A 22826-nucleotide genomic window follows, 5' to 3' on the forward strand; every position below is an offset into this window, starting at 1 on the left:
TCCAACAAGTGTCGGTCTAGGTTCTTGTGGGTTTTTTCGGGCTATAGGGCCATGTTCTAGAGGCATTTCTCCTGACGTTTCGCCTGCATCTATGGCAAGCATCCTCAGAGGTAGTGAGGTCTGTTGGAAATAGGACAATGGGTTTATATCTGTGGAATGGCTGGGGTGGGGCAAAGAGCTCTTCTCTGCTAGAGCTAGGTGTGAATGTTTCAGCTGACTACCTTCATTAGCATTTGAAGACCTGGCTGAGCCTGGGAAAATCTTCTGTTGAGAGATGTTAAGATGTGCCTGGTTGGTTCCTCTCTGCTGTTTTGCTGTTGTAATTTTAGAGTTTTTAAATACTGGTAGCCAGATTTTGTTCATTTTCATGGTCTCTTCCTTTCTGTTGAAATTGTCCACATGCTTGTGGATTTCAAAGTGTCGGTCTGTTTCTGAGGACACCTGATGGGTAAATGCTCTGGATAAATGGGAAAACATAAAGTTTGGATGCCCTGCTATCCATCCAAGAATAGCTATTGTTTGGCCTCTAAGCACCCACCTCTAAAATGGGTATGAGGAAGACCTAGCTAGCTTAACGGACTCTCAAGAGAGCAAAGAAACAAAGATGATAAAATGACTTTAAAACTGAAATGTGGCAGAACTAACTGCATTAGGCAAACTCAGCACTAGTTATTTCTCCAAAACCATACAGCAATAAAAGCTTCAAATCTATTGTGGCTTTTGACTGTAACCATCACAGGGAACAGAGAACTCTAATAGGGGCACAGCCATTATTACTCTGTCGGGATTTAGAGAGGAGAAGATTCCAAATACCCGAATTGCAAATGTGTTCCCCCACTTTTTTTTTGGGGGGGGGGGGTCATTTCCCAGTGTGTTTAAATAGACCAATTTACACCCACGGATCATCGCGAGCTGCATGGGATTTTGTCTAGCGAAATCTTTCTCTACGTTGATCACTATGGAAACTGTATTCCTCATTACAAATAATCACAGCATGTTAACAGTAAAGCCTTTTTCATGCACAACACACTCGGCTTTTTTTTGTAAGTGCAGCAAAACCTATGATTTCCATTTTATTTCCACATGCCTCGTTGTCTCTGTTTCATTTCTTCTAAATATAATTGTAAGGGAAATCAAGTGAAGTTTCCTTTAATATGTGCGTGTTTATGTTTGTATTACACAGAATAATACAATTGGAAGAGACCCATCCAGTCCAACCCCATTGTGCCTTGCAGAAATACACAATCAAAGCACTCCTGGCAGATAGACATTCAGATTATTTATTTAAAAGTTCAAAGAAGGAGATACCAACTCACTATTAGGCAACAGCATATTCCATTGTCAAATGGCTCTTTCCTTGAATTGATCCAGGATATGAATTCTAATGTTTTTTTTCCCCCAGACTCTCCAAAATGCTGGACTCTAGTCCCTCAAATGGTTTTAACTAATTGAATTATATGTTTTTAAATCGGACTAAAATCTGGAATGAATTTGCTACATTCCTAAAATAGAGACAATCAGATAAAGGTAAAGGTATTCCCCTGATATTAAGTCCAGTTGTGTCCAACTCTGGAGGTTGGTGATCATCTCCATTTCTAAGCTTGTTTTCTGCTTCCTTGGAGACTAGGACATAATGGAACAATGGCTTCAAAATACAAGAGAGGAGATTCCATCTGAACATTAGGAAGAACTTCCTGACTGTGAGAGCCGTTCAGCAGTGGAACTCTCTGCCCCGGAGTGTGGTGGAGGCTCCTTCTTTGGAAGCTTTTAAACAGGGGCTGGATGGCCCTCTGTCAGGGGTTATTTGAATGCAATATTCCTGCTTCTTGGCTGGGGGTTGGACTGGATGAGGTGTCTTCCAACTCTTTGATTCTATGATTCTACGATTCTATAAGCTGAAGAGCTGGTGTTGTCCGTAGACACCTCCGAGGTCATGTGGCCGGCATGACTGCACGGAGCACCGTTACGTTCCTGCCAGGGCACTACCTATCGATCTACTCACATTTGCATATTTTTGAACTGCTAGGTTGGCAGAAGCTGGGGCTAACAGTGGGAGCTCACACCACTCCCGATAAGTTTCCGGTCCCAATTAAGGTGCAGGTTATTATCTATAAAGCTCTAATCGATTCAGGACCTGCCTATCTTCATCACTGCATCCTCTCCTACGAGCCCACACGGTCCTTAAGATCTTCTGGGGAGGCTCTTCTCTCGCTCCCACCCCCATCTCAGGTGTGGTTGGTTGGAACGAAGGAAAGGGCATTCTCAGTGGTGGCCCCTTGTCTCTGGAACTCCCTCCCCAGGGAGATTAGGCTGGCACCTTCCCTACCCACATTTCGGAAGGAATTAAAGACGTGGATGTTTTGCTGTGCATTCAACTGATGACTCCTGTGACAGATGATCTAAATCATGACCTGAATCCAAATTCCTATATTTCATTACTACATTTTAAGGTTAGGCTGAATTGATCTGTTTAATTGTTCTGTTTCTATGCTATTTTCTATGCTACGATATGTTTCTATCCACCTTATTGACCACCCTATCCTTTAACTAGTTTTGCATATTGCCCCCTCCAAAAATGAATCTGTTGTTGCTTTTGATGCTTGTTTATTATTGTTTATGCTGTTTTTATGCTATTTAAATATGTTATTGTTTTGTTTTTAATTGTATGTTGCCTTGGGCTTGGCCCCATGTAAGCCGCCTCGAATTCCCCCGGGGAGATGAAGGTGGGGTAGAAAAATAATGTTGTTGTTGTTGTTGCTGTCCTCCTCCTCCTCCTCCTCCTCCTCCTCCTCCTCCTCCTCCTCCTCCTCCTCCTCATAGAATCATAAAGTTGGAAGAGACCTCATGGGCCATCCAGTCCAAGCCCTTGCCAAGAAGCAGGAATATTGCATTCAAATCACCCCTGACAGATGGCCATCCACCCTCTGTTTAAAAGCTTCCAAAGAAGGAGCCTCCACCACACTCCAGGGCAAGGAGTTCCACTGCTGAACGGCTCTCACAGGAAGTTCTTACTCATGTTCAGATGGAATCTCCTCTCTTGTAGTGTGAAGCCATTGTTCCGTGTCCTAGTCTCCAGGGAAGCAGAAAACAAGCTTGCTCCCTCCTCCCTGTGGCTTCCTCTCACATATTTACACATGGCTATCATATCTCCTCTCAGCCTTCTCTTCTTCAGGCTAAACATGCCCAGCTCCTTAAGCCGCTCCTCATAGGGCTTGTTCTCCAGACCCTTAATCCCGAAGCCAAGCAACTTCTATAGTTTCCCTTCCCTGCCATTCTCCTTCTACTGCATTTTGTACGATGAGATGAGAAAACTGACTTAGGATTACTACTTATGTAAGATAAATACTACCTACTTGCCTTGTTGCCAGGCAAACACAATATTCTGCGCAAGTCTTTACCTTCAAGTGATATTTTTGACCAAAAAAAAAGAAAAAAAAAGCTATTGACTTAATTCAAGCATAGACAGGTAATTTAATTTTACAGGTCAAGGAAAAATGGATCCTTATCTTGTTTGAGTTTCTTCAAAGATATATATGGATTTCTTGTTCAGAGATGAGAAGGGAGATGCAGGGAAAAATCAATCAAGATACCAAAAACATCTCTTTAAATTCTTCTCGGCACAATGGACTGTATTATCTTCTTTAAATGAGTATCAGCAAGTTTGCTACTGGAACTCAGAAAAGAGCAAGGCTACTTTATCTCTACCTTACATCATCTAAAAGTATTACAACAGCTGGGGAGACTTGTTTGTAATGTCTCCATTAACTTTCGTGTGCAAACATTAATTTAGAAAGTGAATTCATAGCAGCTCAGACTATTGATTCAACTCATCCAGTACGGCTGTCTCTGATTAGCAGGGTCTTCCTGTGTTTTCAGATAGGATTTCATCCAAGTCCCATCTGGAAATGTCTCACCTGCTGAACTTGTTTAGCTTCTAAAGCAGTTGTCCTCAATCTGTAGGTTCCCAGGTGTTTTGGCCTACAACTCCCAGAAATCCCAGTCAGTTTTACCAGCTGCTAGGATTTCTGGGAGATGAAGGCCAAAACATCTGGGGACCCACAGGTTGAGAACAATTGTTCTAAAGTCAAACCAGAACAAATGTATTCAGGGTGGTGTGTCTGGCCAACAGTGGACATAGTATTCCAGGTGGAATCTGATTGAAGCACGACACAGTACAATTATTAGGTCTATTTATCTATATGAAGAGTAGAGACATCACACTGGCAATGAAGATCCGCATAGTTAAAGCAATAGTATTCCCCATAGTCATCTACGGATGTGAGAGCTGGACCATAGGGAAGGCTGAGCGAAGGAAGATAGATGCTTTTGAACTGTGGTGTTGGAGGAAAGTTCTGAGAGTGCCTTGGACCACCAGAAGATCCAACTAGTCCATACTCCAGGAAATAAAGCCCAACTGCTCATTGGAGGGAAGGATAATAGAGGGAAAGATGAAGTACTTTGGTCACATCATGAGAAGAAAGGAAAGCTTAGAGAAGACAATGATGCTGGAGAAAATGGAAGGAAAAAGGAAGAGGGGCCAACCAATGGCGAGATGGATGGATGACATCCTTGAAGTGACTGGATTGACCTTGAAGGAGCTGGGGGTGGTGACGGTCGACAGGGAGCTCTGGCGTGGGCTGGTCCATGGGGTCACGAAGAGTCGGAAACGACAGAACGAATGAACAACAACATTACACTGTTGACTCTTGTTCAGCTTGTGATCTACTAATATTTCCAGATCCCTTTCACATAAACTATTTTCTAGCAAAGTTTGATCCATGATATGCATATACATTTCTCCCTGCTTCAATTAATTTCGTTGGTTTTGGCCCATATCTTCAATCACCATTTTGAATTCTGATTTTGTTTCCTGGGCTATTCGCTACTCATAATTTGGTGTCATCTGCACATTTGATAAAGATGCCCTCTATTCTACCATCGAAACCATTCATAAAGATGTTCACTAGTTCTTCCCTCCTCCCCAAATACCCCACTAGAATGTTCTTTTCCAGGATGAAGATGAGGAATTGGTTCATAGAATTGGACAAGTATTTCAGGTCTGATCAAAGCAGAATAGAATGATACTAACGGTCCTCAAACTAATGCCTGGGGGGCCGGATACGCCCCTCCAAGGTCATTTACCCGGCCCTCGCTCAGGGTCAACCTGCAACTCAGAGTAAGTTTCACCTTGCTGCCAAACACCACCACACAAGAGCTGTAGTTTTATAGTATATTGAGGAGAAAATCCAAGTCAAAATAAAGAGTAAGCATTTCAAAATTCCAAGGATTAAGGTTAAAAGCAGGATATAGTTCCAAAGATCTTCAGGTAAAAACAGGAGACATAATCATAGTGGCAAAGTTCAAACCAGAGTCCCAGGTACATGCAATGAAATAATTGCCCCATGAATCACCATGCAAGAAATCCCAAGCGTACTGCTTTCCAGGCTAAGATTATTTCATGAAGCTTTCAGGCTAGTAAGCTACCTTGAACTGACGCTTTTACAGAGTTTCCAGGAGGCCTAAATACCTTTCTAACGTCAAAACATTAGGGTCTCAGCATCATAAAAGCATTGCGATGACCTCGCACTGAGCTAGCCTCCCATCTGCTTGCCAAACGCGAACTCCGCCTGACCCGGATATCAAGGCGAGCTTCTCGGGTCAAATCCTTATCTGCACTTTTGGTAACATTGTGGGAAGGCACCTGCTCGCTATTCCCTTCATTAAAATTCCTTTCTGGTGAAAACAGCTGTGTTGACACTGCACTGTCTGTGAGAGCCTCGGAAGCAGGCTCAGAGATTTGAGGCACAAAGAGCCAAGAAGCTGAAACCCAACAGGAATCTGAATCCCATCATCCTCATCGTCAGAAACTAGCTCAGCCACAACAAGTCCCCTGCAGGGTGAGAAGGGCGGAATATAAATACTGTAAATAAATAATAAAATAAATAAATAATATTTACATTAGCTTGGAGAACTTCAAAGGATCATGTCCTGAGTGGGAATTTGGGCCCTGAGATTTGGAATCAACACCCAAACCAGTTCATTACACTGGTCCAAGGTGAGCTTAAACTTGTATAAACCACTAAGAAGAGACTCAGCTTTGTGTGCATGTGTGAAAGAAGAAAGGCTAGAAGATAAATAGAGGTATAAGAACAATTCTCTACACATTAAGGGATCCATACCACAAAGCAGCAATTTTATATTGGCATGTACTGCATTCAACTGAGTTGAATGAAGTACACATTTGTGTATCATTGGAGCAACGTACATGGTCTTGTATTGCCTACTGTGTATTTATTCTTAGGCACAAATTAAGTCACAATAATGTTCAGTTAGTATTCTTTCCAGCCTTTCCCTCCTATGATATTAAGACACCATACAGCCACACAAAATGAGGAAAATCTCACAGTCCCATTGAGATATTGATTATGAAGCTTACTCAGATATCATAGAAGATATCATGCACTGAGCTTTTTGTTTTTCTTCACCTAAAGCTCTGGAATTTCACTTCTTTTTGCTTTCCATTCAGGTGTAAACCTATAGAAAATACAAAGAGCTCTCCCTCCTCCACTCCTCACTTACAGCTACCTGGTTATTAAATCCGAAAAAAGGCTGTGAAGTGTAATTTAGAGAATTCAGATGCAAAAGTGTGACAATTGTATAATGAGTCAGGTCTTCACCCACGCTGGGCAAAATTCAAAGAAGCGGTTCCATGTAAAAGACCGCAAGAAATACATCTCAGCAGCTGGCATATTTAAATAAAGCCTGATTGCAAGAGAAAAAAAAAGAAATTGGGATGGATCGCTCACTTTGAACTTTTGGATGGACAGGAATAGAATTCAACCAACACAAAAGACGTATGCCGTTGCCCAGGTATTAACAAGGAGCCGGTTGCATTGTCCATTAATTGGCATCAAAACACAAACAAGGAGGCTAACAAAAGAATGTCAGACTGATCCAAAAGCAGCGTCCAAGAGGAACACAAATACCATCACGTCAAGCAACAATGATCTCCTGACAGAGTCGAAAGGGATTAAACAAAATGGTAAGTCCGAACTTGAAGGCAGAAGATATAGATTGGAAAGGCTCTTAACATCCAAAAATGACTGCAATTTCTGCTTTTTGATATATAGTGTTTGTTTTTAGGAATTAGGAATATAGCTTTGATAACTACATGAAATGTGAACCATTGCCACAGGAACATGAATTTTTCATAAAATTATTTATTATATAGATATACCGCCCCTCTCAGCCCGCAGGCGACTGAGGGCGGTTTACAGTCAGCGCCAACATCATAAAATATGATTAAAACAGTTAATTTAAATATAAAACCAAATAAAACAGTCAATATCAAGAAAACATGTATCAATTAGAGTCTCTTTGTTAAAAGCATTATCCAATAGCACTGTCCAGTTGTTCCATTTTTTTCTATGTCTGTTATATTGCATCTACAAACGCTTGATGAAAAGCCAAGTCTTGACTTTTTTTCAGAATGTTAAAAGGGAAGGGGCTGATCTAATATCCCTAGGGAGAGCATTGCATAGATGAGGGGCCACGACTGAGAAGGCCCTGTCTCTCATCCTGACCAGGCGCGCCTGCGAAGAAGGCAGGATTGAGAGCAGGGCCTCCCCAGATGATCCTAAAAGTCCAGGAGGGTTCATAAGGGGAGAGGCGTTCGAACAGGTAAGTTGGGCCAGAACAATTTAGGGCTTCATAGGTTAAAGCCAGCACCTTAAAATGGGTATTTTCTTCACTATCCACTACCTTACATTTAATATGAGTTAAGATATGTTTCTTAATTATCAGAAGACAGTGAAACAAGGGTTGTTTGGCACTCTTGACTTCTTTAAAAATATCTAGGACTACTTCCCATGTTTGATTTTTCTTTTTGTTAGTGTCTCTTATGCAGCCAGTGTCACATAGTGGTTTGAACTATGATGCTGAAGAGATCATGGTTTGAATCCCTGCTCGGTCATGATAACCTGTTGGGTTACTTCAGAAAACCCCATGATAGGTTAACCATACGTCAGAAATGACTTGAAGTCACAAAGCAGCAACAATGGTCTTTTGAGCCTATTTACTCTACTGAATTTATTCATGTACTAGTTACATCAAGACAACCAAGAGAGGACTGGTTAGTTTGACGTAATGGTTATTTTTTATCAAAGGTATTGAGTGAAGGGACTGAAATTATATTGGATATCACAATGGTATGAACAGCTATACCACTGAGCCCAATGGCCATGGGTTGAAATGCACCACTAAACAATATCACCCAAAGAACTAGAAACTACAACAGCAATATATAGCTCACTGCTACATATTCAGATTAATCCAAATGTGCTCTCCAATGTACTACTACTGGGACAGAGCACTGGATAACATTAATGCACTGGAGATGAACTGGAGAAAGGAACGTAGAACAATCCCAATCATATACAGTAGTGGTTCTCAACCTGGGGTCCCCAGATGTTTTTGGCCTTCAACTCCCAGAAATCCTAACAGCTGGTCAACTGGCTAGGATTTCTGGAGTTGTAGGCCAAAAATATCTGGGGACCCCAGGTTGAGAACTACTGATATACAGGGACATAATTCTTCATTCATTTTGTTCTTGGGGAAAGAAGCCATAAGACATTTTTAGCCAATTTCTTTTTGTTGAGAGAATATCTTTTAAAAATCAGAGTTTTTGAAGCCAATTTACAAGTCAGGATATAGCCTGCACAAAGTTCACATGTAGTTGTTTGCACAGATTTATTTCCATGAATCCCAGTGACTACAAATGTCAAGGTCTATTTCCCCCAAACTCCATCTGTGTTCATATTTGGGCACATTGAGTTCTTGTGCCAAGTTTGTTCCAGATCCATCATTGTTTGTGTCCACAGTGCTCTCTGGATGTAAGTAAACTACAACTCCCAAACTCAAGGTCAATGCTCACCAAACCCTTCCAGTATTTTCTTGTTGGTCATGGGAGTTCTGTGTGCCAAGTTTGGTTCAATCCCATCGTTGATAGAGTTCAGAATGCTCTTTGATTGTAGGTGAACTATAAATCCCAGCAACTACAACTCCCAAATGACAAAATCATAATTTTTGAGTGATGGTCACTCCTTGAGTTGTGAGATGTTTTGTTGCCAAATTTGGTGTGATTTCGTTCATTGGTTCTTTTGTTTTTAAGGTACTCATTATGCACAGAGCATTTTTATATATATAGATAAATAAATCTGTCAAAGAATCAAGAATGGATGAAGCAGGGTCCCTGTATTTCTAGGACCAGTATACACAAATTTATCCATGTTCAATAAAATTTAGGTATTTTTAGGTCCTTCAGAATGGTTCTATGGTTTTCTTATTCCAGATAGATATCTTTTATTTAAATAGGGTTACTCCAAAGTTTTGCACATCCAGGAATGTATGCCCCACGGGTAATGTTATTCTTCATCTAAATTTTGAAAGTCTCTGAGCACATACAGAGCATTTTCTTGCACAACCTCACTGCCAATCATGAAACTGTGATCTGCAAAGTTCAGTGACAGAACACTGGTATTGTATACAAGATAGAGCTACGAGTAGCAAATACTCTCTGAAACAACCTCTAGTTTTAATGATTAATATCTAACAAGCCCACTCTTTTGCACCCATTTTACCATAACCATATAATTAAAAGAGGGCATGTAAGAAGTAGAAGTAGACAGATAAAACTGAAATGAAAAGGATAAGGAATGGGGACAGAAAAGCCATGACAGAAAGAGATAGGGGATGGAAGAAAACTTTCAATTAATTATCCAAAAGCCTAACATGGTGTGAATAAGATGCTGCTAAAGAACTGCCAAAGGGTTCATTGCAGGTCAGCTAGGATAGTACTGTGTAATTACACATGATACAATGAAATGCAATAGAAATGAGCCCTGAATATAATATGTTCAGGCATAAATGGCCATTCTATATGAGCACAAATAAAGGGGGAGCTTTGAAAGTTAGATGGAATCAGAAGAAAAACGTATGCAAATTAGTAGCTTAAATTAACCAGCAAGTGAATTCTAAACTTGGTCCACTGTACAGATATAAGCAGGGGACATAATGATATAAATCTGATGAGAGAGAAGATTGATGAATGAAAGTGATTCTTTAAATTTATAATTCAGAAATAGGTCAAAGCACTCATTTGACTCTCCAGACAGTTCTAAAAAAAATAAGATTGACCATGAAAATGAACAAAATCTGAAAAAAATCTGGCTACCAGTATTAAAAAAAACTCTAAAATTACAACAGCAAAACAGCAGAGAGGAAACAACCAGGCACATCTTAACACCTCTCAACAAAAGATTTTCCCAGGCTCAGCCAGTCCTTCAAATGCTAATGAAGGTGGTCAGTTGAAACATTCACACCTAGCTCCAGCAGAGAAGAGCTCTTTGCCCCACCCCAGCCATTCCACAGATATATAAACCCATTGTCCTTATTCCAACAGACCTCACTACCTCTGAGGATGCTTGCCATAGATGCAGGCGAAACGTCAGGAGATAATTCCTCTAGAGCATGGCCATATAGCCCGAAAAAACCCACAAGAACCTAAAAATAAGATTGTTTAGAATGCTTTATTGTCCTCTGTGAAGACTTGGGGATTGTTAATTTAAATGATAAAGCCAACTCAAACGATCTTCTGGCAGAAGGTACCTTTCCTTTGGTGATCCCAAACACTGCCACCAAAAATGTAAAGAAAATGGGATTTATTCTAACGATCCCAGCACTGTACCCCCAATAATGTAAAAGATTATTATAAAAAATCAATTAAGGAGGCTGCTGAGGCTTTGCCAACAACACACTATATTCTGAGGTAATATTCTTTGATCTCTGGCTACCACCACACTTAAAAGGAATGTTTAGCTTTTGGTTTGGCAAGAGGATTTAAGTAAACTGTGCTGGATTCGCACTCAGGACTCAGGACTATGAGGTGAATAACACTGAGATTCTTTTAAATAAACGCTGCCACCAATCTTAAAATTCTATTTCACTAAATTGCTATGGAACTATTTCACATAGAGGCACCGTTGAGACAGTTGTTGTTTAACAAAGAACAAAGTTGTTTATTTGTGAGAACTTCAACAATACAGGCACTTAAGCTTAGTGGTTGCAATAATGAGTTGGAGCGTATGGTTACTTTAAAAACAGTTCAAGGCTTAGTTTCAAAACAACCCTTCACTCCCACAGGAAGCTAGCTGACTGCCCTCTGACGAGAATTCCTAAAAAAAAATCTAGACAGTCCTTTCCCTTGGATCTCTCTAAGAGATCCTTTCATAAGAGTTTAAAAACCTGGTGGTTTCAACAAGTCTTTGAAAATGACCAGTTCTAACCCAGCCCTACACATTGTCAAATACGGCCTTATTCTTCCTACCAATTACCCAGATCATTTCCTCTAATCGGCCCCGGAATGAACAGCCACAGACCCGTACCTAATATTATTTTGCCTGCCATAGCACTGCACTTAATTTCCAGGCCTCCTAGAATTTTTGGGCTTCCACAAATCTTGGCCCGGCCTTTTGTGTTATCGTTGTTGTGTTATTGTTGATGTTTACTGCTTATTTTCTGTTTATGAGTTTTATTTTATTGTTTTGTATTACTGTTGCTGTTGTTTTTACTGATGTACTGTGGGCTCAGCCTCATGTAAGCCGCACTGAGTCCCTTGGGGAGATGGTAGCAGGGTATAAATAAAGTTTTATTATTATATTATTATTATTAAAGTCTTAAATTAGCTGGAACAAGCAGAATTACTTTTAATATATGTGTGTTACGGCAACAATTTTTATGCTTATATTTTGCTTTGTTAATCTTATGGTTGTGCTGTTTTTTACTTTGTATGTTTTGTGATGTTACCTGTGATGTTACTCTGAGTCCCCTCGGGGAGATGGAGCGGTATATAGATAAGTATTATTATTATTATTATTATTATTATTATTATTATTATTCTCTATACCAGCTATGCTACCTAATAGCTAGCTGTCTTTACTAACTAACCAATTCTTGGCTTCTCTGACTTCTCTTCTACTAACACTCTCAAAACCCAACTCTCTTCCCCACACAAACCCTGACTCAACTCTTCAAACACCAGACCCTAACTGAGCTGTGAGATTTTAAAAAGCACCCTTACAGGAATTTCTTTCCTGCACTCTGGCTAAGCTCCGCCCACTTTCTCCCAACCAATTACAAATGCTCTCCACATTTCCCTTCAGGCTGCTTCTAAACTCCGCCCCCTTTAGGAAATGGGTACTCTAAGACGGCTGCCTCTATGCACCATCTCATAAAATGGCTACTGAAATATTTGGGCCTACTTCCTGAGCTTCCCCCTGGCCTTAAAGGTAGGCAATTCATCACATCCTCATTACTGTCTTATATTGTATTCTATATTCTTTGGACAGGACAATGTGGAGAAGTTGGCAGTAGAGTTTCAAAATCTGATCCAAACATTTTGAAGAGAACAAATGAAGCTTTTTTTTTTATTAGTTTTCCCCCCCCAACAGCATTTAGGGGTTATCAAAGTAGTGAACCAAAAAATCCCAACTATTCCAAGCTAGGCTGCTTTCTGCCATAGATAAAATAAAGGAGCAAACATCTCAAAACAGAAATATTCATATCCATCCTATAGGACAGTAAACATGATGCTTACCTTTCTCACAGTCTTGTCTGGCTCCAGGGCAATGTCAGGAATGTTGGCATCAACCATGAGAGAGAACAAGTTCAGAATCAAGTTGGAATACCTACAAGAAGCGAGATCACAAGTGAGTCAAGAGAGCATTTACAATGTAAGAAACCATTGGTTAAAGGAGATGTAGAGTTAGCTTTGTATAGTGGTAGGAAGGCTGGACTAGGGCAATGCTTAAAATCCCTTCTTGTAGGAGCTCAGCCGACTGGGGTTGTTGCAGTGCCTCAAGACGAGGATTATGGTTATGTTCAATTTCCTTCAGAGCAGGACCCTTCAGAGATTTCCATGTTGGATTTTAATGTAGATTCTCAGGGGATTGTGAGTGAAGAAGAGGGCACAGAAGAAACCGCAAGCAAAGGGAGTTGGAAGACTCTGGGATTGTTAGTTCTCAAGATAGAATGGTTTCCAGACAGTCTGATGGGAACCAGCTTGGGTTGCTAGATAAGGAAGTGAAAGGAATGTGTTATCGAGCAACCGGGAGGAATCAACCTTTGATAGAAGGGGTCAAATCTGTCAAGATCGCCACCTGCAAGTGGGAGTCAGAAGGTCTGTCAGGATAAGGGAAAAGAGGAATTTGAAGGAGAGTTCCCAAAGGAATCCGAATGAGTTTTGTGTACGTCCTTTTGAATAAATATAGGGCTTTTACAGCATTGCCTTCAGTGAGCGCAACGTCGGTTACTGGTCAAGTCTTATATGTATGTCATGCCAAGATTCATGGAAATCTCTGCCCAAGACTCATGTTCAAGTTGCTGTTGGTGAATGTTTTCCTGTGTAATTCTTCTGTTGATTTTGGATCTGTGCAACCTTATTCCCTGGCTTTTTAAAAGACTTTGGACATTCTCCTCTGTGGGTTTTAAGGACTTTGCATTTGTGGATTTTGCTGTGGAATTAAGAACCAATTCTGCTCTTTTTTATGGATTATATTTGCCTATCTGCCAGCTTGGATTATTTTTAGACTTTCTTACAGAATCTTTTACTTGTATTTTTCACCCTTTTTAATACTGCTTGCATTTATTCAATAAACTGTTTATTTGCTAAAGAACTTTGGAGTGTTTGTGGGTTAAAAGGTGTGCTTCCAGCCTTGGTGTGCGACACTTCTTGATGATGGAAACCCAATAGTAAAGCATTCAAATATTTAAACATGGCTGTCATGGCCCTCCTTAACTTTCTCTTCTCCAAGCTAAACATATTTAGCTTGGACTTTGAGATGGTTAACCATAGATTTTAAAACTATCTGTGCAACCCTATCCTCCATAAAGAGTAATAAAATTGTCTGGACAACCCTATTCTCAAAGACCTTATGGTAGCATGCTAAAAATTCAATCCAAGTAGATTCACCTTGGCATGGAAATTGCTGGCTGACACATACCCAAGCAATAGCAGCCTTTCAGTGGTTGCTGATGATTAGAGTTCTTTTAAAAAGTCAAACAGGAATAAAGTAAAACTTTCTCTCTCTTTTTTTAAAATGAAACTTTTATTGCCAAATGCATTTATAACCATTGAAGGGGAGCTCCTTGTCAGATGTCTTGAGGTTTCAAAATTAACTTGGCATGCTGGAACCAGCTGACAGTCTCATTAAGTACTGCACTTATTATTTGATTTTCCGGCCTTGTTTTTGTTTTTTAAAAACTGCTACTTCTCCTGAACACAAAAATAAATCTGTTAAATTAGTCGTGAAACCACTTCTATGGTGACCCATTTGTCATTTTGAGGGGTAAAAACGGGAGAAAGTGTGAATATGAAAAATGTGTGTGAGAGAATTAATATACAAATGAAATACACTCCCATTTGGAAGCTTCTTTATTAAGTTATAGCTCTCAATGTGCACAGGAAAGAACCATAAATTACAGTTAAATTGGCTGAAGGTTTTTAGCTAACTGTTTCATCTAGCTTTAAGGTTTCTACACAGGAAAATACACATGTGCGAGCGAAATAGAGAATGACCCTTGTGCCAGGTTGTGAGTGCTTTTGGTTTCAGTCATGGGAAAATGGAAATCTCCAAGTGTTGCACTAGAACCCACAAACCAACACTCTGGCCAGGTAATCCAGTAAGTAAAAAATATATATATTAAGAGAAGAATATATAAAAATAATCAAATCCAGAAAAGGAGAATCAACGTTCAAACAGTTATTTCCAAGATAACCAAGATCCCAAAATCCTTTCAAATACATTCTCAAGTGTCAATCCACAGAAATATCCATAAATATGACAGCATGAATCCAAGGGAGGCAATATATGAAACTAGAACCAGGAACAAACTTAGAAACTTGAATACATAAATACACAAACATAGGACCAGGAGGTGAGAGCTGTTCACCTGAATGCAATGTTGCTCTCACAAATGACTATGCCAATAGAGAACCACAAAGCCTCAATGCATCCCATGACATCATTTCTTACACAACTGCTCTTCCTCTCTTTATCTCTAAGCTGCTTGAGAAAGCAAATCTGACTCTCTTGTACACTCTGCCTCCAAGTGCCTTGATCTGGACAAACATTCATTTTCCACAATTCTCTCAGCCTGCACTTCTGGCAGACTCTCACGGAAATTGATATTCCTTTCTCCAGTCTCAAGGGAACTGCTTGTAGATTCCAAAACAACTCTCTCCAGGCCACTTCTATCCTCCTCTGGGCCCTCCAAATCTATCCCAGCATCCCCTTTCCCATCTTCTGAGCACTCAGAATCTGACCAGGCTACAACATCAAGCCCTTAACATTGGTCTATCTAGTCTACTAGTATCAACTTGAATGGACAACAATGGCTTTCCAGAGTTTTGTGACAGATTCATTGCTAGTATTGGTATCCACAGTATCCTCTAATGCTCTGCTTGGCAAATCCTCAGAGCCATTCTGTGTTTGCTGTGGTTAGACAGCAGAACTGACCTGGCATGATCCAGCTGCCACTGCATAGCTAAGCAAAACTTTTGAGCAAGGAGATACTGCAGCTCTCCTTCCATATGTTCGGTTTGAATAGTCAGATCTGATTGTTTGGTGAGAACAATCAGATCTGACTATTCACAGATTTTATTAAAATACTCTCTCTAGAAATCTCTAGGTCTTCTATAGCCAGTGTCTACCAGAAGTTGACCAAAGGTTCTTGCTGACAGACCTAGGGATTTGTTTAAATTGTGTTATTTACATTCATGGTTATGTCCACTTTTGCAGGACTCCAGCACCCCAAACCCCTGCAAATGTTGAAGATTATGAAGTCTAATATTTTTGAGATTTACTGAAAACATAGCAGCCTGATATCATATTTCCTCAAAAAATAAGACACTGTCTTATATTTATTTTTCCTCAACAAGACACACTATGGCTTAATTTCAGGGGATGTCTTATTTTCATTACGTATGGTAAAACAATCTGCATTTATTCAAATATAGTGCTGGGTAAAACAGCAGCCACAGCTTTACTTATTTCCCCTGAGGACACACAATACCTAAAGCAGAGTGTCCTGCTCCTCACTTCACGGAGGAGACTTTTAGGGGGACGGGCCGAAGGGAAGCAGCACTTCCAACCGTGGCCCCGTTGGAGCTGGTGACTCACTTCCTGTTGTGGCTCACTTTGAGCCTGAGCTTTCTGAGCCTGAGTTTCCTCAGGATGAGGAGGATGATGGGTTACGGGTTTCTGAACATGTCCCTGTTGTTGAGGCAGACAGTGTTGATTCTGAAGAAGATACGGCATTTCTGTTTCCCAGAGAAAAGAATGTTGTTTTAGATGAAGACAGTGAACTTTCACAGCTGCAGGTGGAGAAGTCGGCTACTCCATCTGGGAGCTCAGTGCCTCTCAGTTCCCAGGGTGACCAGTCCCAGGGTAATGAGTTATCCAGCCTTGAAGGTGATGGAGATTTGATTAGGGAGGACCATTTGCAATTAAGGGTACGCCAAAGTGCTTGGCTTGCCAACAAACGGGAAGTTCAAGGGCAATGCAATGCTTTCATGCTAGGGAAACATATTTAACGATCTGATTGAAGTCAATCCTTTGTCAGTGCAACTTTGTTTACACCCTGCTAACTTCTTTGGAATTGCCTCGGCTTTTAGGGAAAGCTCTGGCTCCTTGGCTTCTGGGGACTTTGTCATGCTGCCATGGTTTCTTGTTGGCCCATGTTTGTGGATTATACTTCATGTTATTTGGAAACTCTGCCTTTGCATTTAAGACTCTGTTTTGGCTATTGAACTTTTGCAACCTTATTTCTATGTTTATGATTTTGCTTTTTCTTCAATAAACTACAAAACCTACAGTCCTGGAATGTGGTATTGTTCTGAGCAAGGTGAATCTATCCTGAGCTGCGACACTTCCTCTCTCACTCACTCGCAGAGGAAGCCTGGCCTTGCCTGGTCTGAAGGGAAGAAGCAACAGAAGGAGAACAAGATGGATGAGGAAAAGGAGAAAGAGAAGCAGGCAGAAATTGAGAGGGAAGAAGGCTTGGAGTTGCCTCCGTCACCACTGCAGAAAATTCTTGCATTTCACTTTCTATGTCTCCCTCTATGCCTCAGCTTGTATTACTATGTCTTATTTTCAGGGTATGGCTTATAATGCGCAAATGCTTAGAAATTCTGGCATGGCTTATTTTATGGGTGCGTATTATGGTATACCAGCTTCCAATGGAATTTGACTGTAGAGATATGCAGGTAGACTTAGAAATATGGGTGTGTATTATTTTCGGGGGAAAATGGTATACAAGCTTCTAATGGAATTTGACCAGAGAGATATGAAGGCAGACCTAGAAATTCCTAGTAATATATTCTCTTGCAGTAAATAAATACTAACATCTTTTTAAATATTAAGTTTCAGTTTTATGGGGCTTCTGTGCCCTTAACTCTAGCCAATGTGGAGGGCTGATATAGATATTTTCTCTTGCAATGTCCCCAAAATGTATTTTAAACTGCTGTAAGTCACTGAGCGAATTCTTATTGTGTTTTTCCAAATTGTTATGCATTTGCTAACACAATGAACATTTAAAGGGTGAGAAAGCACCCCCAACCCCCCCCCCTCCAACAAAAACCAAATGGAGAGGTATATAAACATTTTATATGTGTGCATGTGTATATATAAAATGACTCCAGAATCCCATTCTGGGAGGAAGGTGGAGTATAAATACAATAAATAAAATAAAACAAAAGGCATGAAGTGCTACAAACGCAGACATTGCCATCCTTTCTGAGTGCTACCAATGCTGAAATAAAATGTAGTTAATTAGTTCCCGAAGTACAGAGAACATCACCATTAGACAATGACAGTTTCTTCTGACAGCGGGGGGAAAAATAATCATCTCCTCTAAAGACAAAAGAGGGATGAGAAAAGAAGAGGAAAAAACAAAAGAAGTAGGCAGAAGATCGGTTCTTTAACAAATTCTCGTTCTCAATTTTCAGGCCTTTTTGCAAGACACATTCCCTAGCCCCACCGCTGTCTTCAATGCTTTGCTAACACATTTAAACAATTGTTTAAAGTTACTGGAAAGACATCCCAGAGACGCATGCAGGATTTCAAATAAGATAGTCATTTTTTCCTATTCTTAGATTTCTTTCTCTCTCCCTCCAAATGCTTTACATGCACTTAAGCATAAAAGACTGCCTGTGTATGTGTGTGCCGAATCCCTCTTTAACGGAGCTCCTCCAACTTGTTCTCCAATCTTGAAACGAAATCAGTGGGGATGACTTTGAAGTGCATTTTATCTTAACTATTATCTTGAACATCCCCCTACTTTTGTGCATTGTATTCCGCGCACACACACACATCATAAATATCCAATCAAGATGTCTCGTCATTTACATTCCTTTTTCTTCGGGCTGCCAGAAGACAAAGGCTATGCTGCGAACATTTTATCACACATTAGAAGGAGTGTTTCAAAGGCAATCATGCTGTAAATGTTAGATCCTAAATGCTCTTCATCCTTTAATCTCGCTATCTATTAACACATCTTTGCAAAACTTTGGAGATTTGACTATCAGTACCCAGAGAGAATGAAATTTTCCCCACACCATAGGAGGAATCATATATATGTGTACAGAAAGGCCACTTTAACCTTGCTCTGATCATGTGCCTAATGTCCTCTTTGCTGGTCTTACCTCCTTTAAGACAATTTCTCTTTATTTAATTCACTATGTGTTGCAGTAAGTTGTAGCAGGACCGTGTGTGTGTTTGTGTGTGTTTTGTTTTGAAGAAAAACCTTATGATGGTAATTATTATGTGCAGCTGGTAATGTAGGTCAACCAGCAATCTTGGACCACATCTGATCGGGTATAACTGTATGGGTTTTTAGAATACACTTCTGGAGAGTTTTTCTCTGAGGAGATCTATGCTCAAAGGCTCTGGTCTGAGGAGCAGGTTGGAGAGAAGCCGCTATGCTGCTTGAAAGGAGGCTATGGTGGTATAGCCGTTTGCTCAAGTTTTATGTTTTGCTTTCTCGTTTGACTTAAGATGAAGGTGCTGTTGTGGCTTAGTGCGATGAGAGTGATGGGATTCAGATTCCTGGCTGTTTTTCTGTGCCTCAGCCTGAGGCTCTCACAGACAGGGGAGATTCAAGCAAGCGGTTCTCATAGGAAAGGAATGCCAATAAAGGAGTTAGTACCCAGGTGTCTTCCCACACTGATAGGGAAGGCCTTGATCTGTAGACGAGAGGCCAGGTCGGGGAAAGGTCATGGGACCACTGTGAGAGCAGGATGTTTTCATGATTAGAAAACCCTATTTAGGCTTCTCACAAAGGAAGCGAAACTGTCAGTTCAACGTAGCTTATTAGCCTGAAAGCTTCATGGAAATAACCTTAGCCTGGAGTGGTATGCTTGGGACTATTGGGATTATTGGGGATTATTGGGGGCATTGGGATTATTGGGGGCAAATGTTTCCTTGCTTGTACCCTGGGACTCTGGTTTGAACTTTGCCAATAGGATTATGTCTCCTGCTTTTACCTGAAGATCTTTGGAACTGTATCCTGCATTTAGCCTTAATCTTTAGAACTTTGGAATGCTTTTTCTTTATTTTGACTTGGATTTTTTCCTCAATAAACTATAAAACTACAGCTCTTGTGTGGTGGTGTTTGGAAGCAAGGTGAAGCCTAGCCTGAATTGCAACAGATGCCTTATTTTGTGTTACTTACAATTATGTAAGTTTCTTGCACTGTTTCTTTTTTGTATGCAACATTGCAAGTTTGTATTTCATCTCTGCTATTGAGAGTAAAGATTTTTTCTGTTCATTTCTACTCTTGTCTGTGAGTCTTGTGCACGGGATGCGGCTAAGATTCGCTTGCTGCACAACATAATGCAATGCTTCCATTCATTTTTTTTCAACACTATGATCCTATCACCCTTCATTTTAAAGCTACATGGGATTCTCTCTGTCTACATCAATTTTGAATTCATCATCCTCATTTGAGTAGTCATCTATTAGCCATATTTGAATTCTCCTGTTATGCCCAAAGGTATAAATTTGGCCATGAAAGCTGGGGCCTGTCTACATAACACAACTATAGTACTATCATTCCACTATAACTGCTATTATTCCATCCTATAATCATGGACACGGAACAATCATGGACACGGAACAATGGCTTCAAACTACAAGAGAGGAGATTCCATCTGAACATGAGGAAGAACTTCCTGACTGTGACAGCCGTTCAGCAGTGGAACTCTCTGCCCCGGAGTGTGGTGGAGGCTCCTTCTTTGGAAGCTTTTAAACAGAGGCTGGATGGCCATCTGTCAGGGGTGATTTGAATGCAATATTCCTGCTTCTTGGCGGGGGTTGGACTGGATGGCCCATGAGGTCTCTTCCAACTCTTTGATTCTATGATTCTATGAATTTGGAGTTTGGGGTGGATTATTTAGATTTCTTCATCAGGTTGTTCCATCAAGCTATGAACTCCAGGATACCATATTGTTACAGTATGTCATAACAGGATCAAGTGTGTTTGTGTGTGTTAAATAAAACCTTATACTGCTGGTCATTGTGTGCAGCTGCTAATGTAGGTCAGCAAGTAAGTCTGGACTACACCCGGTGGGGTATAACTGTATATGTTTTAGAATACAGTTTAGCTTTTGCTCTGAGGAGCCTTTTCTGAGGCATTTTGATCAACCATTTGTACTGCTCTCTCATTTGGATGATGAAGCCTTATTCTATATTGCTTACAAGGACTATGTAACTTTGTTGCACTGTTTGTTTTTGTTTACAACACTGCAAGTTTACTCTTATCTGCTGATAAGAGTAAAGTTATTCCGTTCTTTTTCCTCTTGCCTGTGTGCAATGTTATTGTGTCTTTACATTGGACCTGACTGAAACCCACTATTTGCAACACATATGGCAGCTAAAGTAGAGCAATATTGCTATAACTGGAATTTCTTGTCCAAGTAATTAAGGTCACTAAGATGACTGACACTGTAGAAATAGTCTCTTCTGATATTTGTTGGAAAACAAATTCTGCCAAGAGAACAAAGTCCAAAGAATTCCTCATTTGCCTTGCACATAATTTTGTTGTCCAGAAGATGGAAGAATCTATAATTCAATGATTCCTAGTGACCTGCAATCTACATATCACTGGATTCGTAATCTAGGAGTTCAATGGAAACAACAATCAAGGGTTGATCATCTCAGTGAGCTCGCTAGTTACCGAGAAGTACAACATCATTGAAGACCAGAAGACCCCTCAAGATAGCTCTGTTGACCCTTCCTTCTCAACAGCTTACATACAGCCTCAAAATTCCTCATTCATAGAATCATAGATCAAAGAGTTGGAAGAGACCTCATGGGCCATCCAGTCCAACCCCCTACCAAGAAGCAGGAATGTTGCATTCAAATCACCCTTGACAGATGGCCATCCAGCCTCTGTTTAAAAGCTTCCAAAGAAGGAGCCTCCATCACGCTCTGGGGCAGAGAGTTCCACTGCTGAACGGCTCTCACAGTCAGGAAGCTCTTCCTCATGTTCAGATGGAATCTCCTCTCTTGTAGTTTGAAGCCATTGTTCTGCGTCCTAGTCTCCAAGGAAGCAGAAAACAAGCTTGCTCCCTCCTCCCTGTGGCTTCCTCTCACATATTTATACATGGCTATCATATCTCCTCTCATCCTTCTCTTCTGCAGGCTAAACATGCCCAGCTCCTTAAGCCGCTCCTCATAGGGCTTGTTCTCCAGACCCGTGATCACTTTAGTCTCCCTCCTCTGGACACATTCCAGCTTGTCAATATCTCTCTTGAATTGTGGTGCCCAGAATTGGACACAATATTCCAGGTGTGGTCTAACCAAAGCGGAATAGAGCATGGGGAACATGACTTCCCTAGATCTAGACACTATCCTCCTACTGATGCAGGCCAAAATCCCATTGGCTTTTTTGCCGCCACATCACATTGTTGGCTCATGTTTAACTTGTTGTCCACGAGGACTCCAAGATCTTTTTCACGTGTACTGCTCTCGAGCCAGGTGTCCCCCATTCTGTATCTTTGCATTTTGTTTTTTCTATGGCAATGGTAATGTGTGTATAGCTGTTGTGTGTATGTGACAAACTGGCCTAGTTCTGCCACCTGTTTTAGATAATGTATTCCCAACTGAAAACACTGCTATTTGGGATTATAAATGTAACAAATGAAATCTGGCAAATGCACAATGTAAAGAAGCCCATAGCAAGGGCAAAGATAAAAGAGAAAATGCACACGCACACACCACACTTTTGTGTTAAGCTTCATACTACAAAACATGTGTAATCGATTCCCTCTATGTCACTTGCACAAGTTAATCTCCTTGTGATGACTCTCAGGAGGGAAGGGGAGTGACTGCAATCTCCGACTGATAACCCAACCTTGTTTTCCTGTTTTGCCGAACTGCTGCTAATGTATTATCAATGACAGTTTACAAAAGACAATTCTCTTTCTTTCTTCTCATCTCTGCTTTCATTTCATTTTCTTCTTCACATCACCTCCCCACTGGTTTCTTTTAGTCATCACCATCTGCCCAAGGTATTTCTTTTTCTAGTCTTTGGACACTGTTCTAATACACAATACACCCTTAAGCACTTGGACACAGAACATCCAAACTAAGGTTATTTGTTGAACTAGAAGTCATAGATCATTATAGAATCATAGAGTTGGAAGGGGAAAGGGGCCACTGAGTCCAATCCCTTGTTCAAGCAGGATCTTCAGCTACAGCATGTCCTTTTCT

At 40.6% G+C, this 22826-nt stretch overlaps 1 protein-coding gene across 1 annotated transcript in view; it reads right to left on the reverse strand.

The window, feature by feature from the left end:
• PIK3C3 (phosphatidylinositol 3-kinase catalytic subunit type 3) overlaps positions 1-22826 on the reverse strand; it is a 171240-nt gene that overhangs the window by 44797 nt on the left and 103617 nt on the right. Inside the window, exon 23 of the mRNA XM_067464672.1 lies at positions 12653-12743. Within this exon, the coding sequence (XP_067320773.1) occupies positions 12653-12743 (91 nt within the window). The remainder of the gene's footprint in view (positions 1-12652; positions 12744-22826) is intronic.

Source organism: Anolis sagrei, chromosome 2 (assembly GCF_037176765.1).
Source record: "Anolis sagrei isolate rAnoSag1 chromosome 2, rAnoSag1.mat, whole genome shotgun sequence".
Taxonomy (NCBI): Eukaryota; Metazoa; Chordata; class Lepidosauria; order Squamata; family Dactyloidae; genus Anolis; species Anolis sagrei.